Source organism: Temnothorax nylanderi, unplaced genomic scaffold, assembly GCF_030848795.1.
Source record: "Temnothorax nylanderi isolate EJ_2023f unplaced genomic scaffold, tnyl_v1.0 TNYL_tig0024_pilon, whole genome shotgun sequence".
Lineage (NCBI taxonomy): Eukaryota > Metazoa > Arthropoda > Insecta > Hymenoptera > Formicidae > Temnothorax > Temnothorax nylanderi.
Genome location: NW_027249086.1, coordinates 1,365,283 through 1,380,467, shown reverse-complemented (window position 1 = coordinate 1,380,467; position 15,185 = coordinate 1,365,283). Strand labels below are relative to the sequence as shown.

Here is a 15,185-nt window from a genome sequence, read left to right as displayed (position 1 = left end):
AATAACGAAAAGTACACAATGTAATTTATATATATTGTATATTCCATACTCTATTGACACATGAGCGTGTATATACAAAGTCCTTTGTGGAAGAATTTCATTATTCTTCTCATATAAAAAACTGAATTCTCGCTAACTTGCAGCGCGTTTTACATCGATTTTTTTTGCGATTGTTTTTGCGTTAACGTTACATAAATCCTCTATGTCTCATCGCACGCTGAGACTTAATATTTAATTACTGACGCGTCTATCTTGCCTCGATAAAACAATCGTACGCACTTGTAATCGCTGCCTGACACTCATCATCATTTACACGTATAATAACAATACATATCAGATTGATGAAAAAATTCGTTTATCCTTTCTTTGTTTCCTTAATGTAAGAGTCGTGTAGAAAAGAAACGAATTTTTTAATCAACCTAATATGATGCTTAATAACTAAATAATATGATTTTCTTTCGACACCTCTCTTTCGATATTTAAATAAAAAACTAATAATTAAAATCTTTTTTTTTTTTTCAGACAGAGAAATTGATGAAAATTACCTTCTTCTCTCATCAATCTTCTTTCTTCCTAAAAAAAAAATAATAATTTTCATTTTCTTTCAATATCTTTTCTTAATTAATATGTAGATCTTAATCGAGAGGTTGATCGAATCCGGTTTGCACGTTGTCTGTAATCATATATATGTATATATGATAAAAACAGATATCAATTTCACAATTGTAAGTTCTAAGTCAAGAATTTAAAAATTCTACGAAGCAAGAATCCATAGACAGAAATTAAAATTAAAATTCGAAATTTAACTTTAAATCTAAAAAATTTTTCAAACTAAATTTTCCTACGCTATTACAACTTATTATTTAAAAATATAGAAAAAGGAGTAAAAATAGGGTGGTGATATATTAATCTGTTATCATCGAGATTCAGCAAACGGCAGCTTCTTTGGACATTTAGACGAGAAAATATTTCATCTGCATAGATTATCTCTCTCTACTCGTATTTTTCTTATGTATATATGAATTATCAACACACAAGTTTCTAAGTCAATAATTTCTATTTTTCTGAATTCTTACTTCGTTTTTAAATTCTTGGTCTTTTTAAGTCTTTGGATATTTCGAATTTTTAGTTCAATAAATTTTTAAATCCTTGAATTCTCAAGTTCATATATACGAACTGAAGAATATCAATGTTAAAATTTAAAAATATAACAGCTAAGTAAAATATAATTTAAAAATAGGATATTTAAGAATTTTAATTCGAGAATTTCCACGTATACGCACACGCGCGCGCGCGCGCGCGCAGACACACATGCACACACCTTAGAACTTTCAATTTTTTAGCGTATGGCTTTAAATTCTTGTGAACAGCCTAAGTCCTTAAATTATATTCTATTTAACCATTGTTCGTTTTACAATCACTGCATATTTCGATTCCTAGAATTTCAAAGTTCTATCATTCAATATTCCATTACAATATCTAAGTGTATTTACAATACGTCTTACCCTTTAAGTTGTATCTAGATTTTTGAATTTGCAAATCCATAAATTTTTAGTTAATCTTACATCCATAGATCGCTAGCCTTCTAAATCCTTTAATTTTTGAGCCTTTAAATCACGTGAATCTCCATTCTTAAAATTTTTAAAAATGTTGACCTCTTTAATATGTCCTACATGTTCTATAAATATCCTGTATATTAAAAGGAATCTATAAAAAAAAAAATATTGACAATTCAAGGATCTAAGTTCACAAAGTTCCAATCTTTTTCTCCTGTATATTCGTATCTCTTGTGAAAATCATTTTTTAAATAATATTATTTACAATATATCTATGTTTTGAACTATGATTGTTGGAGTCATTTATTCTTAAAAACCGAGTTTTTAGATCCTTGAATTCTCAGATTATTGGATTTGCGATTGTCGGCTCTTCTTATCATTTAGTGTTAGCATTTCTCTCTTGACTTTTCGGTTCCTATGATCTTATCTTTGTAAGTACTCAAATCTGAAATTGAACGTATGCCTCTTATAAGTCAAGGATTTGGATACATAAATCTAAAGACCTACGGGCTGGATGGATCTCTTACAAGGATTTAAAAATACAAAAATCTAAAAATTCGAGAATGTAAATCTCCAGAATATTTTTCTTCCTCATGCGCGTTTCACATCCAGACAATGGTATTTGTAATTAATATTATTTACAGTTTGTCTATTTTGCAGATGGCTAAATTCTTGGATTCTTAAATCCTTGGATTTTTAGATCAGCTGAATCTTTGAACTTGTAGAACTGTGGACTTTTGCATTCTTGAAAAGCTGAAACCCATAGTTCTTTATTGATACAAACGTTCATTATTGATACAAAACGCCGTTTTGAAGAAAATTTCAATAATCATCCAAGGACCTAAGTCTCTAGACGCACAAGACTGCGCCTTCCTTTTTGCAGCTTCATGACTGTCTAAAGGGGATGGACATTATTTACACAGCACACATTCGCGCGATATGTTACAATCTCTTCTTCGGTAGCGAGCCGAAGGCCGATAAAACGGTGGGTTTGGCGCTAGTACCGGACGACGTGAGAGTTGTCAGGGTAGGTTGTGTGAGAAGTACCGTGGGCTTGGCGGTCACAGCAGCGGCAGCGGCAGCCGCGACAGCAGCGGCGGCAGCGGCACCGCTGGTCGCCACTTGGTCCCACTTACTTTTCCGTTTTTTGGCATTGTCGGCGCTGCTGGAGGAGCTGTTGGGTCGCTTCGCGGTCCCAGATACAATCTCGATCTCGATCTTCTTCTCTTTCCGCGACTTCTCCAGCTTGTCCATCTCCGTCTTCTGTACCAGGGCAAGTTCCTCGTAATACGAGTCCTTGCTCCACTTGAACGGGTCGAACCTGTCCGGCGGGTAGTTGGTGCCCAGCTCGTTAATGCTACAAAACTGAATGAGTTTTTCGTAAATGGAGGGATTCCGGAACTCCTTACGTTGCTGAATCATCATGTTCATGTCCAGCCCACCGCTCTCCATTTTCCTATAGAGCCTCGCGATCTTGTCCTGCAGCTCGGCGGGACATTGGCCGGGCGGTTCCGGTGGTATCGTCACCCCGTAAGGGTCCCCCGCCTCACCGCCATTATCTGAAAGCAATTCTCCGGAACGCGAGGAGGGCGACCGACGCTCAGCGCCACCGCCGACGGCGACGACGGCGGCAGCGGCGACGGTTGTGGCAACGACATTGCCAGTGGCGACCGCGACCGGGAGACCGTTCTCCTCGGGGCGTTCCGCGACCGTCGTGACGATTGCCGCGCCCGTCGTCATCAACGATGACGACAACGACGACGACGACACCGGCGGCAACGACGACGGCAGCGCAGTTACGGCCGCCCCCTCATCGTCGGAGACTACCGCATCGTCAAAGTAAGAGACCAATCGCTGCACCTTTGTAGCCGCTTCCGGCAAGTCCCTACTACCGGAGGACTTGCCGTCAACGGGACTATGCGAGGCTGAACGGCCTCCAGATATGGGACTGGTGCCAGATCGGGCCTGGGGCTGACGACCGACTTGGGCATTATGCGGGGCGGCCCTCTGGGGAGTGTTCGAATTCTCCTCCTGTAGGTGCTCGTCTTCCACCCCGTCCTCGCCCTCCGAGTCGGTATAGGTGGCCGTGAGAGATGCCAGAGCAACACTTTGTACAGACATGGTTAGTTGGCTTTGAGTGCCCGCCGTGCTACCAAGCGATATTTTGTGTGGGAACTCACCGGTCTGGCGCTGCGCGGCCTGGCCCAGCGCCCAGCTCGTGAGCCACGCGAGGGCTTTAGGCGCGGGGACAGGGAGGCTTTAATCGGCCTGATGGGCGCGTTGAGCTTTGGTCGCTTTTAGTACGAACCTGAAAAAGACAGAACGACACGCACACATTTATCAATATTATACGATATTGTATATCGTATTCGCATTAAATTAACAAGCTTAGCTTTCACTAATATCACGTACTAAACGTGAATAGATATATCTACTCTCGTTACATCTGCACTTCTTGCATTAATTAAAAAATATACACTATCACGCTCTAAACGATATCTCATGCATTTTTATGACAAATTTATATCTTAACTCGCACTATTGTTAATCGTTGTTAACGCACAAACTTATAACCTTTGCCTTCTAAATTTTGCAATATTCGCGAACCGAATCCAAGTCAAGTTCACGAAAGTTACTCCAAAATTTTGTCACGCGCGATCGACGTTTATTCAAGTCAACGCGAGTAACTGTCGACGACGTTAACAGAGAGGTAAGAGCGGCGTTTAAAGCGCGCGAACACGTCAGGATCATGTGTTCTTATCGTTCTTATCCGTTCATTTGAGGTCAAGCTAAGCGAGCGAGATGCAGGTTAGGATTCAACCGAGTAACGATAATTCGGCTGTCGGCGACGGGGAAGCTTCACTAACCTCAAACTTTCAACGTCCACGGTCACCCGGTTCACCCTGAACCCGCTCGTCCGCACATTGCGATCAATTCTTAACACGGTCGTACAGATAAATATTCGACAGAGCGAGATTATTCCGCCATCGGTGTGCGTTCCTTCCCGATGTACCTTACGATCGTCGTGTCGTCTCGGCAACGTTCGGCCGGCATCGGGCGCAGTCGGGCGCAGTCGGCCGCGCTCGGCGAAACAATCCGATATCCGATACGTCCACGAGCGTAGCGACATTCGGCCAATCCGCGCGAGGGAGTCGTCGCTCTCTCGCGGCTCTTGCCGTCTTGATTGGCCAGAATTTGGAGTTGTTTTCAAGTAAAAACTTGGACACTCGTCCGCGACCCGCGTCCGCCATTTTCGGGCCAACTATGAAACGAGTATCACCCTACGTTGCTCTACGTGGCGGTCTTTAAAATGTAGTCCCTACGCAGCTAATTATTAACCCTTTAAAATAGGACTTACATTATTTCCAGTCAACCTTTATCCAGAAATCGGGAGAATTCCGTTTCGTTTGGTGGGTTCTGCATAGGATTTTTGGTTAAGGAGCTTGCGACGAGCTCTCGGCGAGCTCTTTCGGTGCTCGTTATTACTGATGTTGATCTCTCGCACTTTTTTTTAATATTATTGAATATTATGCACCATCGATCCTCGCCAGGACTAGGTATAATTGATATCTCGTGCAAGAGACGCGCCTAAAGTACAATCTTGATCCTCAGGTTTCCCCAGCCTTTCCTTCCTCCAGTTAGTCCAACCTCCCGTAACTTAGCCGGTCAACTTCGACTTTATTAATTTTTTTTTTTTTTTAATCGTTTGTTGGTCGTTTGTTGGTGATTGTTTATATAAAATTTTTCCGGCTAACTTAAGGCTAATTTTTCTTTTTTAATTTACAAAACAATTAAGAACCAACAAACGTTGTAATTAGGCCAACAATCACCAACAAACGACCAACAAACGATTAAAAAAAAAAAAAATTAATAAAGTCGAAGTTGACCGGCTAAGTTACGGGAGGTGTTAGTCCAGTTGGAGCGATCAACCGGATCAACACGCGAGCAGGCAGGCAGGCAGGCGGCAAGGTCTAGTTACATAATGCGGGCATCATGAACGTGTTGATACCGAATTGTTCAAAGATGGTCGGAATAACGCCGTACGCCTGCAGAAACGGGCTACGTCAAGTGAGTGCTGCGTGAAATGATTTGTCGAGGATATCAGGACACACGCTGATCTCTTACCTTGACTTTGTAATCGTTTTTTTTTGCCTGGTGCACGGCGAACAGTCACCAGCTCTGGTACAAGCACATCTTCAGAGTGTCTTACTTGACGTATCTTGCTTTTTTTTTTTCAACTTCCAGCTTTGCGTTTAAGATGGAATGGAACATAGAAGTGTCAAGTTCTTTGCATCAATAATTAAATTTGACAATTAAAAATTATATTTTAACAAGATTGCTATTAAGATGCCTTGTCCACTATGTCCCTAGACAGCCAAGTCTGTCAAAAACAGATTCTGTAAAGTTCAGCAAAGTTCTTGTTACGAATCTTATCAGTGGAGTGCCAGCAGAAATAGTATAAAATTTGTTAGAGTATGATGGACTGGATACAGAACTATATAGAATCTCGTCATTTCGTAATCATGTAATTGGAATATATTATGTCAGTCGCAATATCTTGCTTAAATCTGCTGGCAAACTGCTAGTGTACTATTAACGTTTTGCTTACTGAATCCCTTTAGCTTGAGGTTTTAAATTTCATAGGTCAGAGCTTTGCACACCGCGGTGGTTCAAAATGCTGAGGCCACGCTCAAGACCTTCTCGATTTACCGTTGGAATCCAGACAAACCTGATGAGAAACCATATATGCAGAAATATAAAGTTGATCTGAATAGGTAGGTTTTATTTCATTGACTGTATTAGATATTTTCGTGAAATTCTCTCTACGTTCGTTTCTAGCATTTGACATATCTTTTTCAGTTGCGGCCCAATGGTACTGGATGCGCTAATTAAGATTAAGAACGAGATTGATCCAACATTGACATTCCGTCGTTCTTGTCGGGAAGGTATTTGCGGATCTTGCGCTATGAATATTGGAGGGACAAACACCCTGGCGTGTATCAGGTATCGTGTCATAGCCACTGCATATATTATTACTGCTTGATACCTTGAGGATATAAATTTATAATCTGATTGACTTCTACATCTTAAGTCGTGCATGGAAACTACATATCTAGGATCTAGATATTCATAAATTTAAACTTTGCTAGTGAAAATCATAAATATGTCAATTACTAAAAGTAGAATAATTGTGTTTTAGCAAAATTGATAACAGCACAAGCACGACATGCGAGGTTTACCCTCTGCCCCATATGTATATCGTCAAAGACTTGGTCCCAGATTTAAATAATTTCTACGAGCAGTATCGCAATATACAACCTTGGCTGCAGCGCAAGGACAAGAAGGAAACTGGAAACCAGCAGTATTTGCAGAGCGTAGAAGACCGTAAAAAGTTGGTGAGTGCGAGAGATTATTATATTTATTTGATTTTCTGTTTGAATTACAGTTATACACCTCTTTAATCTAAAACTAAATGTACAATCCAATTTTGATTGACACAGGATGGTCTCTACGAATGTATTCTCTGTGCTTGCTGCAGCACTTCTTGCCCATCCTATTGGTGGAACGGTGATAAGTATTTAGGCCCTGCAGTACTTATGCAAGTAAGCGCGTCTTAATATTACGCTGTTTTAAATGAGATACGTAACGGAATAATCAATTATTGACAAGCGATTTGGGGAAAAATGACAAGTGAAAAATTCTTTAAGAATGAATTGAGCACATTAAATAAATTAGATAACACACATCTGTAAAAGATAACACTTGTACATGTGAGAGATAAATGAAATTGGAATATATGTAACATATTGGATGTGCTCTGATATGCTCAGTCCGACCTCGTGGAATTTTTCATCATTTATATCATTTTCTTTTTGGATTTTTCAACTATCATTATTTTCATTAGGCTTATAGGTGGATTATTGATTCGCGTGATACTCAAGCAAAGGAGCGTCTGGAGAAATTAAAGGATCCATTTTCAGTTTACCGTTGTCATACGATCATGAATTGCACGCGTACTTGTCCAAAGGTGAGTTTAATTCACATTAGAATTTGTGTTTTTTTTAATACTTTGCGCTTCGTTTTACTCTGGACAAATGTTTCAGTAGTTTTTACTGCTATACATTCAAGAAAATTTAGCTAATTGCCTATAAATATTCAAAATACATTGCAGACTGTTTATAATGAATTCTCACAATGAATAAATTTTAAATTATTGATATAATAGTGATCAGTAATATATTAAATTCAGACTTATCTCACTAGTAGCAGATTATTAATAATTTATTTTGCTTACTCAAATCTCGATTATTGTTAGACCTTATTTTTCTAGTCAATCAATGCATTTTACTCCCTCGTTTTTAATTAATGTTCCTTTATGTTTATATTTGATAAAATTGTGAATTTAAGCTGCACAAATATAAAGGAAGAAATTATAAAAATAATGTTATTTGGAATCTGGACAATTAAACAAGTTGGAGAACAAATAGTAATATACAATATAATTCTTAAGAAACTAATGAAACAATTGCAAAATAGAGGCAAATTTATATAATAATTGAGTTAAGCTCAAAGCTCGTTACTTCAAAGATTAAAGAATTATTAAATCAAAGCGCACAAACATTTTGTGCAGGGTCTGAATCCCGGAAAGGCGATAGCGGAAATAAAGAAACTGTTGGCTAATGTTAGCCAGAAGCCACAACCGGATCTCGCCGCGTCGGGATCTTCATAGTTAAAGGAATATCAGGTAGAATTAACAAGTTCTATACATTTGTCTTATGTATTACTACGTGCAGCGAACATGTAATTAGCGGAAATATTTCGTACGACCGGAAATATGCAGATCCACGAAATAGCAGTTGAAATGTCCTAGAAATCGAAAGATTAGTCAAGCACTACTTGTAAATAAAACAAGCTTTCCACATGGAAATATATTATATGCAGTAATTATTAATATAGTAGCAACCCTTCGAACGAAAATTATTTGGATTATGCTTTATCAGTTTAATATTTTCACGGTTCGGCGGCCATCCGAATCCTTGCGGTCTCACGCGATCGATTGTGTACCTCAGCGGTGCGTAAGGTTATACCGAATATGTCTTCATGGTAACGATTTTCATCCTGAAAAAATCATACGATGCAGCAAAACAATTTAAGTGCACAACAGTATTTATGCTGTTGTGTTGCTGCTTTAAGAAAAGAATAATAATATACGAAAGATGTACCCTCAGTGATAACATATATGCCTCGACTTCTTTGTCCGTCATTCGGCTATGCGTTTGTATGATCTGTTTTAAGGTCTGATAAACGTCTTCCGCCATCGTGCAGTCACCGCAAACGTAGAAATGGCCGCGCTCATATACAACCATTGTGTAAATTTGAGGCGCTTCCGCTTGGATCAAATCTTGCACATAGGTCTAACATTTGTAAAAGATGCAAACTTAAGTTCATATATTTTAGATAATATTCGAGATTCTTTTTCTGTGACCTTAGATCTATAAAATAATATACATATTTATATACCTTCTTAATACCAGGCTCTCGGGACAATGCTAAAAACACTTTATCCAAAACACCGGCCTCCAACATTTCTTTTTTCTCTTGTCTGTATAGATCCAAATTTCTTTGACGACAACCAAAGAAGAGCCAAATCTTACCGAATTTTTGATCTATAAAAATATCGTACGTTTACATAGTGTTAATGGTGTCATAAGAGATATTTGATATTAAAATTTATAAGTGCATAAAATAAAGAGAGATATGTATGAGAAAAGCACTCGTACTCTGCTGAAGTTTCATCTGAGCAAATCGATGATGCCAGAAACCTCGGAAAGGGGCAATTCCAGTGCCTGGTCCCACTAATATCATTGGTGCTTCAGTTTCCGTCGGCATATAAAAGTTTGGTGCGCTTAAATATTAATTAATGATTATATTCAACGTAAGATCTTTGTAAGTGGCACGTTTAATTAACACAAAATTGTCATTCTTTACCTTCGCACAAACACATACAGCAACTCTCCCTCAGATATTTCCCGCAGATAATTGGAGCAAACGCCGAAATGTACTGGCCCAGAGCCGTCTAAAATTAATTTATTAAATATAGTGGAAAAGATATTATAATATCAGTTCATTATTAAATTAAATGTGCATAGATTATGGATAAAATTCTTCGAAATGAGAAAGAAAACGAAACCAAGAAAACATGAGGCTTATAAATACTTTGCGCTTGATATTGCACCACTGCGACTGTCAGGTGTATTTGTCCCTGGTGTACACGTGGAGCTGATGAAATGCTGTAGAATCTCGGTTGTAAGGGTGTTAGATGAAGCAGAAGCAATGGAGCAAATGGAGTCACAGATGGAAATTCATCCAAAACTTCGGTCAAATTAGGATACTTCCAATGTCTCCAATCCTCGTAAGCCGCTGGATCCTATTCCAAGAAGAGAATTTTTTTAAATTTTGTAAATTTCACTGTATTTTTTTGCAAATTATTATGTTTAATGTTGCTGTATATGTTCAATAAATTGCGTTAAGAAAACTTTGTAAAAATTCCTAAAAAATTTTTAGCTCTTCCAATCTCTAGCCATTTTTAATTAGAATTAATAAATATGTTATAGTTAACAACGTTAAATCAGGAATTAATATGAAGAATAATATTCGATGAATAATATTCGAAATATATACTTTTTTCTTTCATGTTTTGCATATTTTTAGCTTAAAACCTTAACTTTTTGTCGCATCAACCGTTCTCAACCATTCTACATTTCGAAAAACAGCTACATTTATACATTTACATATTTACATATTTACAGAGGCCAGAAGATCAAGCTGCGTCCGTTCTTTCGCGTTTGTAGCTATCGAGGCGAAGTATCTTAACAGATTTGGCGTAGGCGGCGTCGTGATATCCAGAAATCGAGTTAACAACATCCTGAAGGAATTCGGTAAATATCTGTCGTGAGGTATCCACGTTTTTACAATTCCTAGAAAAAACAGGTATTAGTTATTTGTATAATATAAAAGAGAAAGGAAAAATAAGAGAAATTTGATATCCACCATTAGGAGTATGTGCTTGTTTCTGCATTTGCAGTTCGATGGAGGTATCAGGATCGAAAGTAGACTGCACGCGGTGCAAGATTTTCTCCACGAGATTCGCACGATTGCACGCGAACACACCTAAGTGATCTCCGGGTTTATAAGAAATATCCATGCCCACTATGTCGTCCAGTTCCAGAAGCAATGTCGTACCGCTGGTCTCATCGCGGCTCAAGTTGGTCCTTCGAAGCATATTGCACATTGTCACGTTTCTGTTATGGCATTTGTTTAATGCTTTGGCGATCGGTTGAGGATCCGCTTCTACAAAACGGACTGTGGCCGCAGACAATGCTTCGGAACCCAGAGACAAGGCTACTTCCAATAACGTATCGTCGTCGTCCAAGCAAAAGGTTTCGCACGCGATCGCGAAGATATCACCCGCCCATTTCCGAAAGGTCTGCTCCTGACCACACATCTCGTCACCCTGGGCCAAACGCGCCAATCGCTCTCCCCCCAATTCGCCTAACAAGTTGTCGACGTAGCGACCGAACGCACAGAAGTTCGGATACGCGGATGATCCCAATGCAAACACAGCGAATCGGACATTGCTGAGTGGTCCAAAGGTATCCTCGGTTTGCGAGTCCGTCGTAGAACCACGCAGGGAATCTAGTCGATCCAATTTCTTCGACCCGCTCACTTCCGTTTGGCTGTTAGCTTTGATAAATGACTTCGAGGTCGCCAAGCTGATCTTATTCTCGCTGTTTATGTAAGCGTCGTTCATTTTCATCGCGTACAAATTTTGCGCGAAGACCTCTCCATTTTCCGGCGGGTCGCCGTTTCCAAAAGTAGACGTTATCACCAGCAATAGGGCCTCGTGTTCTATGTTACTGATGTCATATTCTTCCATCGAAAGTACCTGGGAATGAAAAGCGTGGCCCAGTAATTCTCCCAATTTTTCCGCATACATTTGGGACGTGCCGGTTTCCGTGGCAAACAGAACGGTCGCTTTTATTCGACGCGATAACGCCCGTCCGAACAGCTTGGACGTAAATTTCACGGCTCTCGCAATCTGCTTGAAGTGAAACTTCCGTCTTGGTTTTTTCGACGTTGCCTTCTTGTCGCGTCCTTTCTTCCATATGTGAGTTTTCCAAGCTGGGTCCTGGGCATCGTAAGAGGGCTTCAAATGATAAAGCGCCATTTCCTGGTGAAATACCGGCGTAGCGGATCCAGATATCGGCGGCACGATCCACAGCCAGTCGGCGGGACAACCGTTTCGGAGACGCATCTCGTTTTCGTAATGCTTCATGAAAGATTCCGAAGCGGTATGGTGATCTACGATCGTCACGTTCTTCATTTGAAAGCTGTGCAGTACCGCGACGTTAGCTTCTATCATCGCTTTATCTTTCCACAATGATGTGGATGTCCTTGTGTCTAGACCCATGTTCGTCGCTATTGTCTCGAGCATATTATATCTTTGAGCATCGCATAAATCTCTAGAGCCAATCTCGGTGCTCATGTACCAGCCGTTGAAAGGTGCCGCGGTAAACACTAAACCTCCGCAATCGAAAACCATTCCAGACACGGCCGGAACGGCGAACCACTTGAGACCCAATTCCTCAAACCAATCGTATCTATTGTCCGAGTACATATTATATATATACTTATTATATAACAAATATATTATCTTCTTCGACAAATATTACACGTAACACTGTATAATTTTTTAATCAACATATCTGAATATCTAAAGCATTACCTACAGAACAAAAAATTATCTATATTATATGTTCGGTTTACCCATACATCTTCAAATTTTGTCAAATTTACTTTTTCATTCAAATTTTATCTTCATACAAAAGTCTTTTATTTCCTTCCAAACGTAAAATTTAAAAAAGTGCAGTTAAGACAAATAAACTAGTAAGCTTTTTATATTGTTCGTGCAATAATTAAATAGTTTTATCAAATAAATTAAAAATATAAAAGACTTTTTTGAAAACATTACATTATTTAATAAAGGCTTACGTGGGATGACTAAGAGGTACTTCGAATACCAAGTCGTTAGGAATGTCAAAATAATCTGGATCGTGCCCATTGGCAGATAAAACCAATGGCAGTATGTCAAATCTGGTTCGTGCCCCTTTCCATCCTAATTTCATGCAAACCTATCGAAAGAAAATAGTGCTTGCGTTAAATTATTTTCGAAATACGTGCGTTCCTCCTTTATAGAGAATTTTTTCAAGAAGTTAGACATTTTTTCGGTTTAATAAATAATTAAAAAAGAATTTAGATCTCATGTGAATATATATATAAATATTCTGACCTCTGTGAATTCTACGTTCGCAGGATCACCGTGAATGGTACCATCTGGATTTTTGTATCCCGCATAATTGATCAATTGCGTATTCCAGACTCTGTAATCATGTTTTCCATCGGTGCGCTGCGGAAATATTGTTATTGCGGATCTGAAAAATTGTGCATATAAATAATTAGGTATACATATATATCCTGCACGTAAGTACACCTGGTAGTATTTAAAATGATTTGAGTTCTTTATAATTTGAATCTCTATATCTTATAGCTTTACCCATGATATAAACGGAGAAGGATAATTCGCTGTTTTGATTTAATATCTGTACATCTTTAGATTGCGAAATTTAGAAAAAATTACGCTATAAAACTCGCATATAAAAACTATCTGCATTATAATTACACTCTACCTGATATTTCCTTTATTTGTACTGTACTTGATATGATTGCACAAAGCCTCGAACATGCCGCTCGTGGTTGTAACGTAACGGCAATCAAAAACCTGCAAGTGCATTTGTTTTATAAACAAATGTAACTTTTCGGATATCTATATGAACCATTCATGATAAATGTTGTTCTTTTTTCCACGACGGTATGAACAAGTTATAATGTAAAATGAACCTGTAGCTTTGACCACTGTATGCGACCAATGCATCTTGCAGCATTCCGCCAAGCCAACTTTGCGCCAAAAACCAGTTCCGTTTCCGTTAACTGATACGTACCAGTGGAAATCACTTCTCTCTGCACACTCTCCAAACGTGCGCGATGAGCATCGCTATTTAATCTACGAGGGTCGTTCAAACATGAAGAAAAGCTCATGATTTACTAGAAGGGATCTTCAAGGAATATTCATCTATGAATACTCTGACAGCTTTAATATACCTTCTGATGGAAGTGAAATATTGCTCCAAAAAATCAGTTGCATGAAGCAAGATTTCTTCTTTCGTGCGTGGATCTGTTCCATGAGTTGGCAGCTGCATTACGCTACCAAGACAGACTTGGCCCGTGCAAAGGATTTTCTAGAAATTTGTTTAATATTTTATTTTTATCGTTTACTATATATTCTTTATTTTCATGTTCACTGTATGGAGGGGTAAAAGTCATAGTGGTGTAAGTATTTTTACCCTTCCATATATACATATCAAAATACTGATGAAAAGAGAACAAAACGTACAATGAAATATTCCAGCGTAATCTGTAATAATACATCTTAAAAAAGAAGAAAAATAATGATTCTATATGAAGCAACAAATCACAGATATAATTTTCTCATGCAAAGCTTCATCAAAAATTCGGTTTTGAAAATTGGATTAAAAATATCTTCTCTGATCTCTGATGAAAAATATTATTTTTAAACTTGGACAATCTTTATAATTATATTATGATACGTATCACATCCGATGCATTACAACAGCTATCAAAATACAAATAAAACGAAATCAGCATCCCATTAAAAAAATAATAGAAAATAATTAAAGTTATGAAATGAACAATAAATTATCAATATTATTTCTATTTCTTTAATAGAATGAATTGTTTTCTTTCATATTATATTCACACACACATTAGTATATTAATAATTAAAATAAATTTGCACACGTATGTCTGCATATAGGATAATTATACAAGATCAAAAAAGGCATTACAAATTTTTTAACTTTTAAAAGAGAATTAACTTTTTTTTTTTTAAATAGCTTTGTAAAAATATTTTCTTGCTTTCAATTTTTAATTTGTTTTTTTCACGTCAATTCTTAGTCAGTTCCTAAAAAATTTCATGATCGGTTTCTAAATAACGCACGACTCTAATTCTTAACATCCCTAATCATATGCTGTCGATTTTCAATATTAAAAGTTTTTATCTCCAAAATACCTCGGCATTTCTCACGTGCAAGGAATCAAACGCCTCCGTCTTGTCCGCGATATTCCTGAGTTTCGTTGGCTTTCTTTGATGAGGTGTTCCGTCGTGGTCTTTCATTTTTGCGTTTTAGCGTTTAACTGATTCTGCCTAACACACTGGCAACAAGCGCGACGATAAGGAGGAAAGGACGAGAGAACAGAGCGCAGAGATGACACAACGCAGCATCTCACGTGCCGTCATCTCACATGCGCCAGCATGCGCAACATTGATCCATTCCGCTTGTCCTCGGGAGTCTCGGGACGTTTGCGGGATCAATCAACGGACAGGACTTCTCGCGTTGAGATGAAAATTTGTGACAAATTCACGGTCTGCAATCCGTTAACGTTTCATATATTAATGCCATTATTTTTATGTTATTTCCAAGATTTTAATAA

The 15,185-nt window shown here is 38.2% G+C and overlaps 3 protein-coding genes and 1 long non-coding RNA gene across 8 annotated transcripts; 2 read left to right on the top strand and 2 right to left on the bottom strand.

The window, feature by feature from the left end:
- Positions 1-21: 21 nt before the first annotated feature.
- LOC139769766 (uncharacterized) lies at positions 22-4,929 on the bottom strand. 2 transcript variants are annotated; one of them, XR_011717625.1, is made up of 4 exons: positions 4,915-4,929; positions 4,424-4,818; positions 3,737-3,864; positions 3,523-3,663 (listed from the first exon to the last, which is right to left on the bottom strand). XR_011717625.1 is itself a non-coding variant. In XM_071701108.1 (2 exons), the coding sequence occupies exon 2, from the start codon at positions 3,675-3,677 to the stop codon at positions 2,499-2,501; it is 1,179 nt and encodes a 392-aa protein (XP_071557209.1). In that variant the 5' UTR covers positions 3,678-3,864; positions 4,424-4,582; the 3' UTR covers positions 22-2,498. The 2 variants fall into 2 exon arrangements, 1 of the variants encoding a protein (XP_071557209.1); XM_071701108.1 differs by lacking the exon at positions 4,915-4,929 and having other exon boundaries at positions 22-3,864; positions 4,424-4,582.
- A 298-nt stretch (positions 4,930-5,227) lies between these two features.
- Sdhb (Succinate dehydrogenase, subunit B (iron-sulfur)) lies at positions 5,228-8,488 on the top strand. Of its 3 annotated transcripts, XM_071701110.1 has the most exons (7): positions 5,236-5,624; positions 6,201-6,331; positions 6,417-6,560; positions 6,757-6,952; positions 7,058-7,159; positions 7,462-7,584; positions 8,188-8,488. In XM_071701110.1, exons 1-7 carry the CDS (start codon positions 5,550-5,552, stop codon positions 8,284-8,286), a joined length of 870 nt encoding a protein of 289 aa, XP_071557211.1. In that variant the 5' UTR covers positions 5,236-5,549; the 3' UTR covers positions 8,287-8,488. The 3 variants fall into 3 exon arrangements, with proteins under 3 accessions (XP_071557210.1, XP_071557211.1, XP_071557212.1); XM_071701109.1 differs by lacking the exon at positions 8,188-8,488 and having other exon boundaries at positions 5,228-5,624; positions 7,462-7,880; XM_071701111.1 differs by lacking the exons at positions 5,236-5,624; positions 8,188-8,488 and adding an exon at positions 5,625-5,738 and having other exon boundaries at positions 7,462-7,880.
- On the bottom strand, positions 6,958-15,097 carry Nos (Nitric oxide synthase). Of its 2 annotated transcripts, XM_071701104.1 has the most exons (14): positions 14,764-15,094; positions 13,776-13,912; positions 13,515-13,677; positions 13,304-13,395; positions 12,907-13,048; positions 12,609-12,748; positions 10,608-12,217; positions 10,365-10,534; positions 9,774-9,984; positions 9,546-9,633; positions 9,338-9,462; positions 9,078-9,223; positions 8,780-8,971; positions 6,958-8,675 (listed from the first exon to the last, which is right to left on the bottom strand). In XM_071701104.1, exons 1-14 carry the CDS (start codon positions 14,866-14,868, stop codon positions 8,568-8,570), a joined length of 3,429 nt encoding a protein of 1,142 aa, XP_071557205.1. In that variant the 5' UTR covers positions 14,869-15,094; the 3' UTR covers positions 6,958-8,567. The 2 variants fall into 2 exon arrangements, with proteins under 2 accessions (XP_071557205.1, XP_071557204.1); XM_071701103.1 differs by having other exon boundaries at positions 6,958-8,971; positions 14,764-15,097.
- On the top strand, positions 12,970-13,278 carry LOC139769768 (uncharacterized). The gene is made up of 2 exons (XR_011717626.1): positions 12,970-13,097; positions 13,165-13,278. It is a non-coding gene; the product is annotated as an uncharacterized lncRNA (long non-coding RNA).
- Positions 15,098-15,185: the final 88 nt, after the last annotated feature.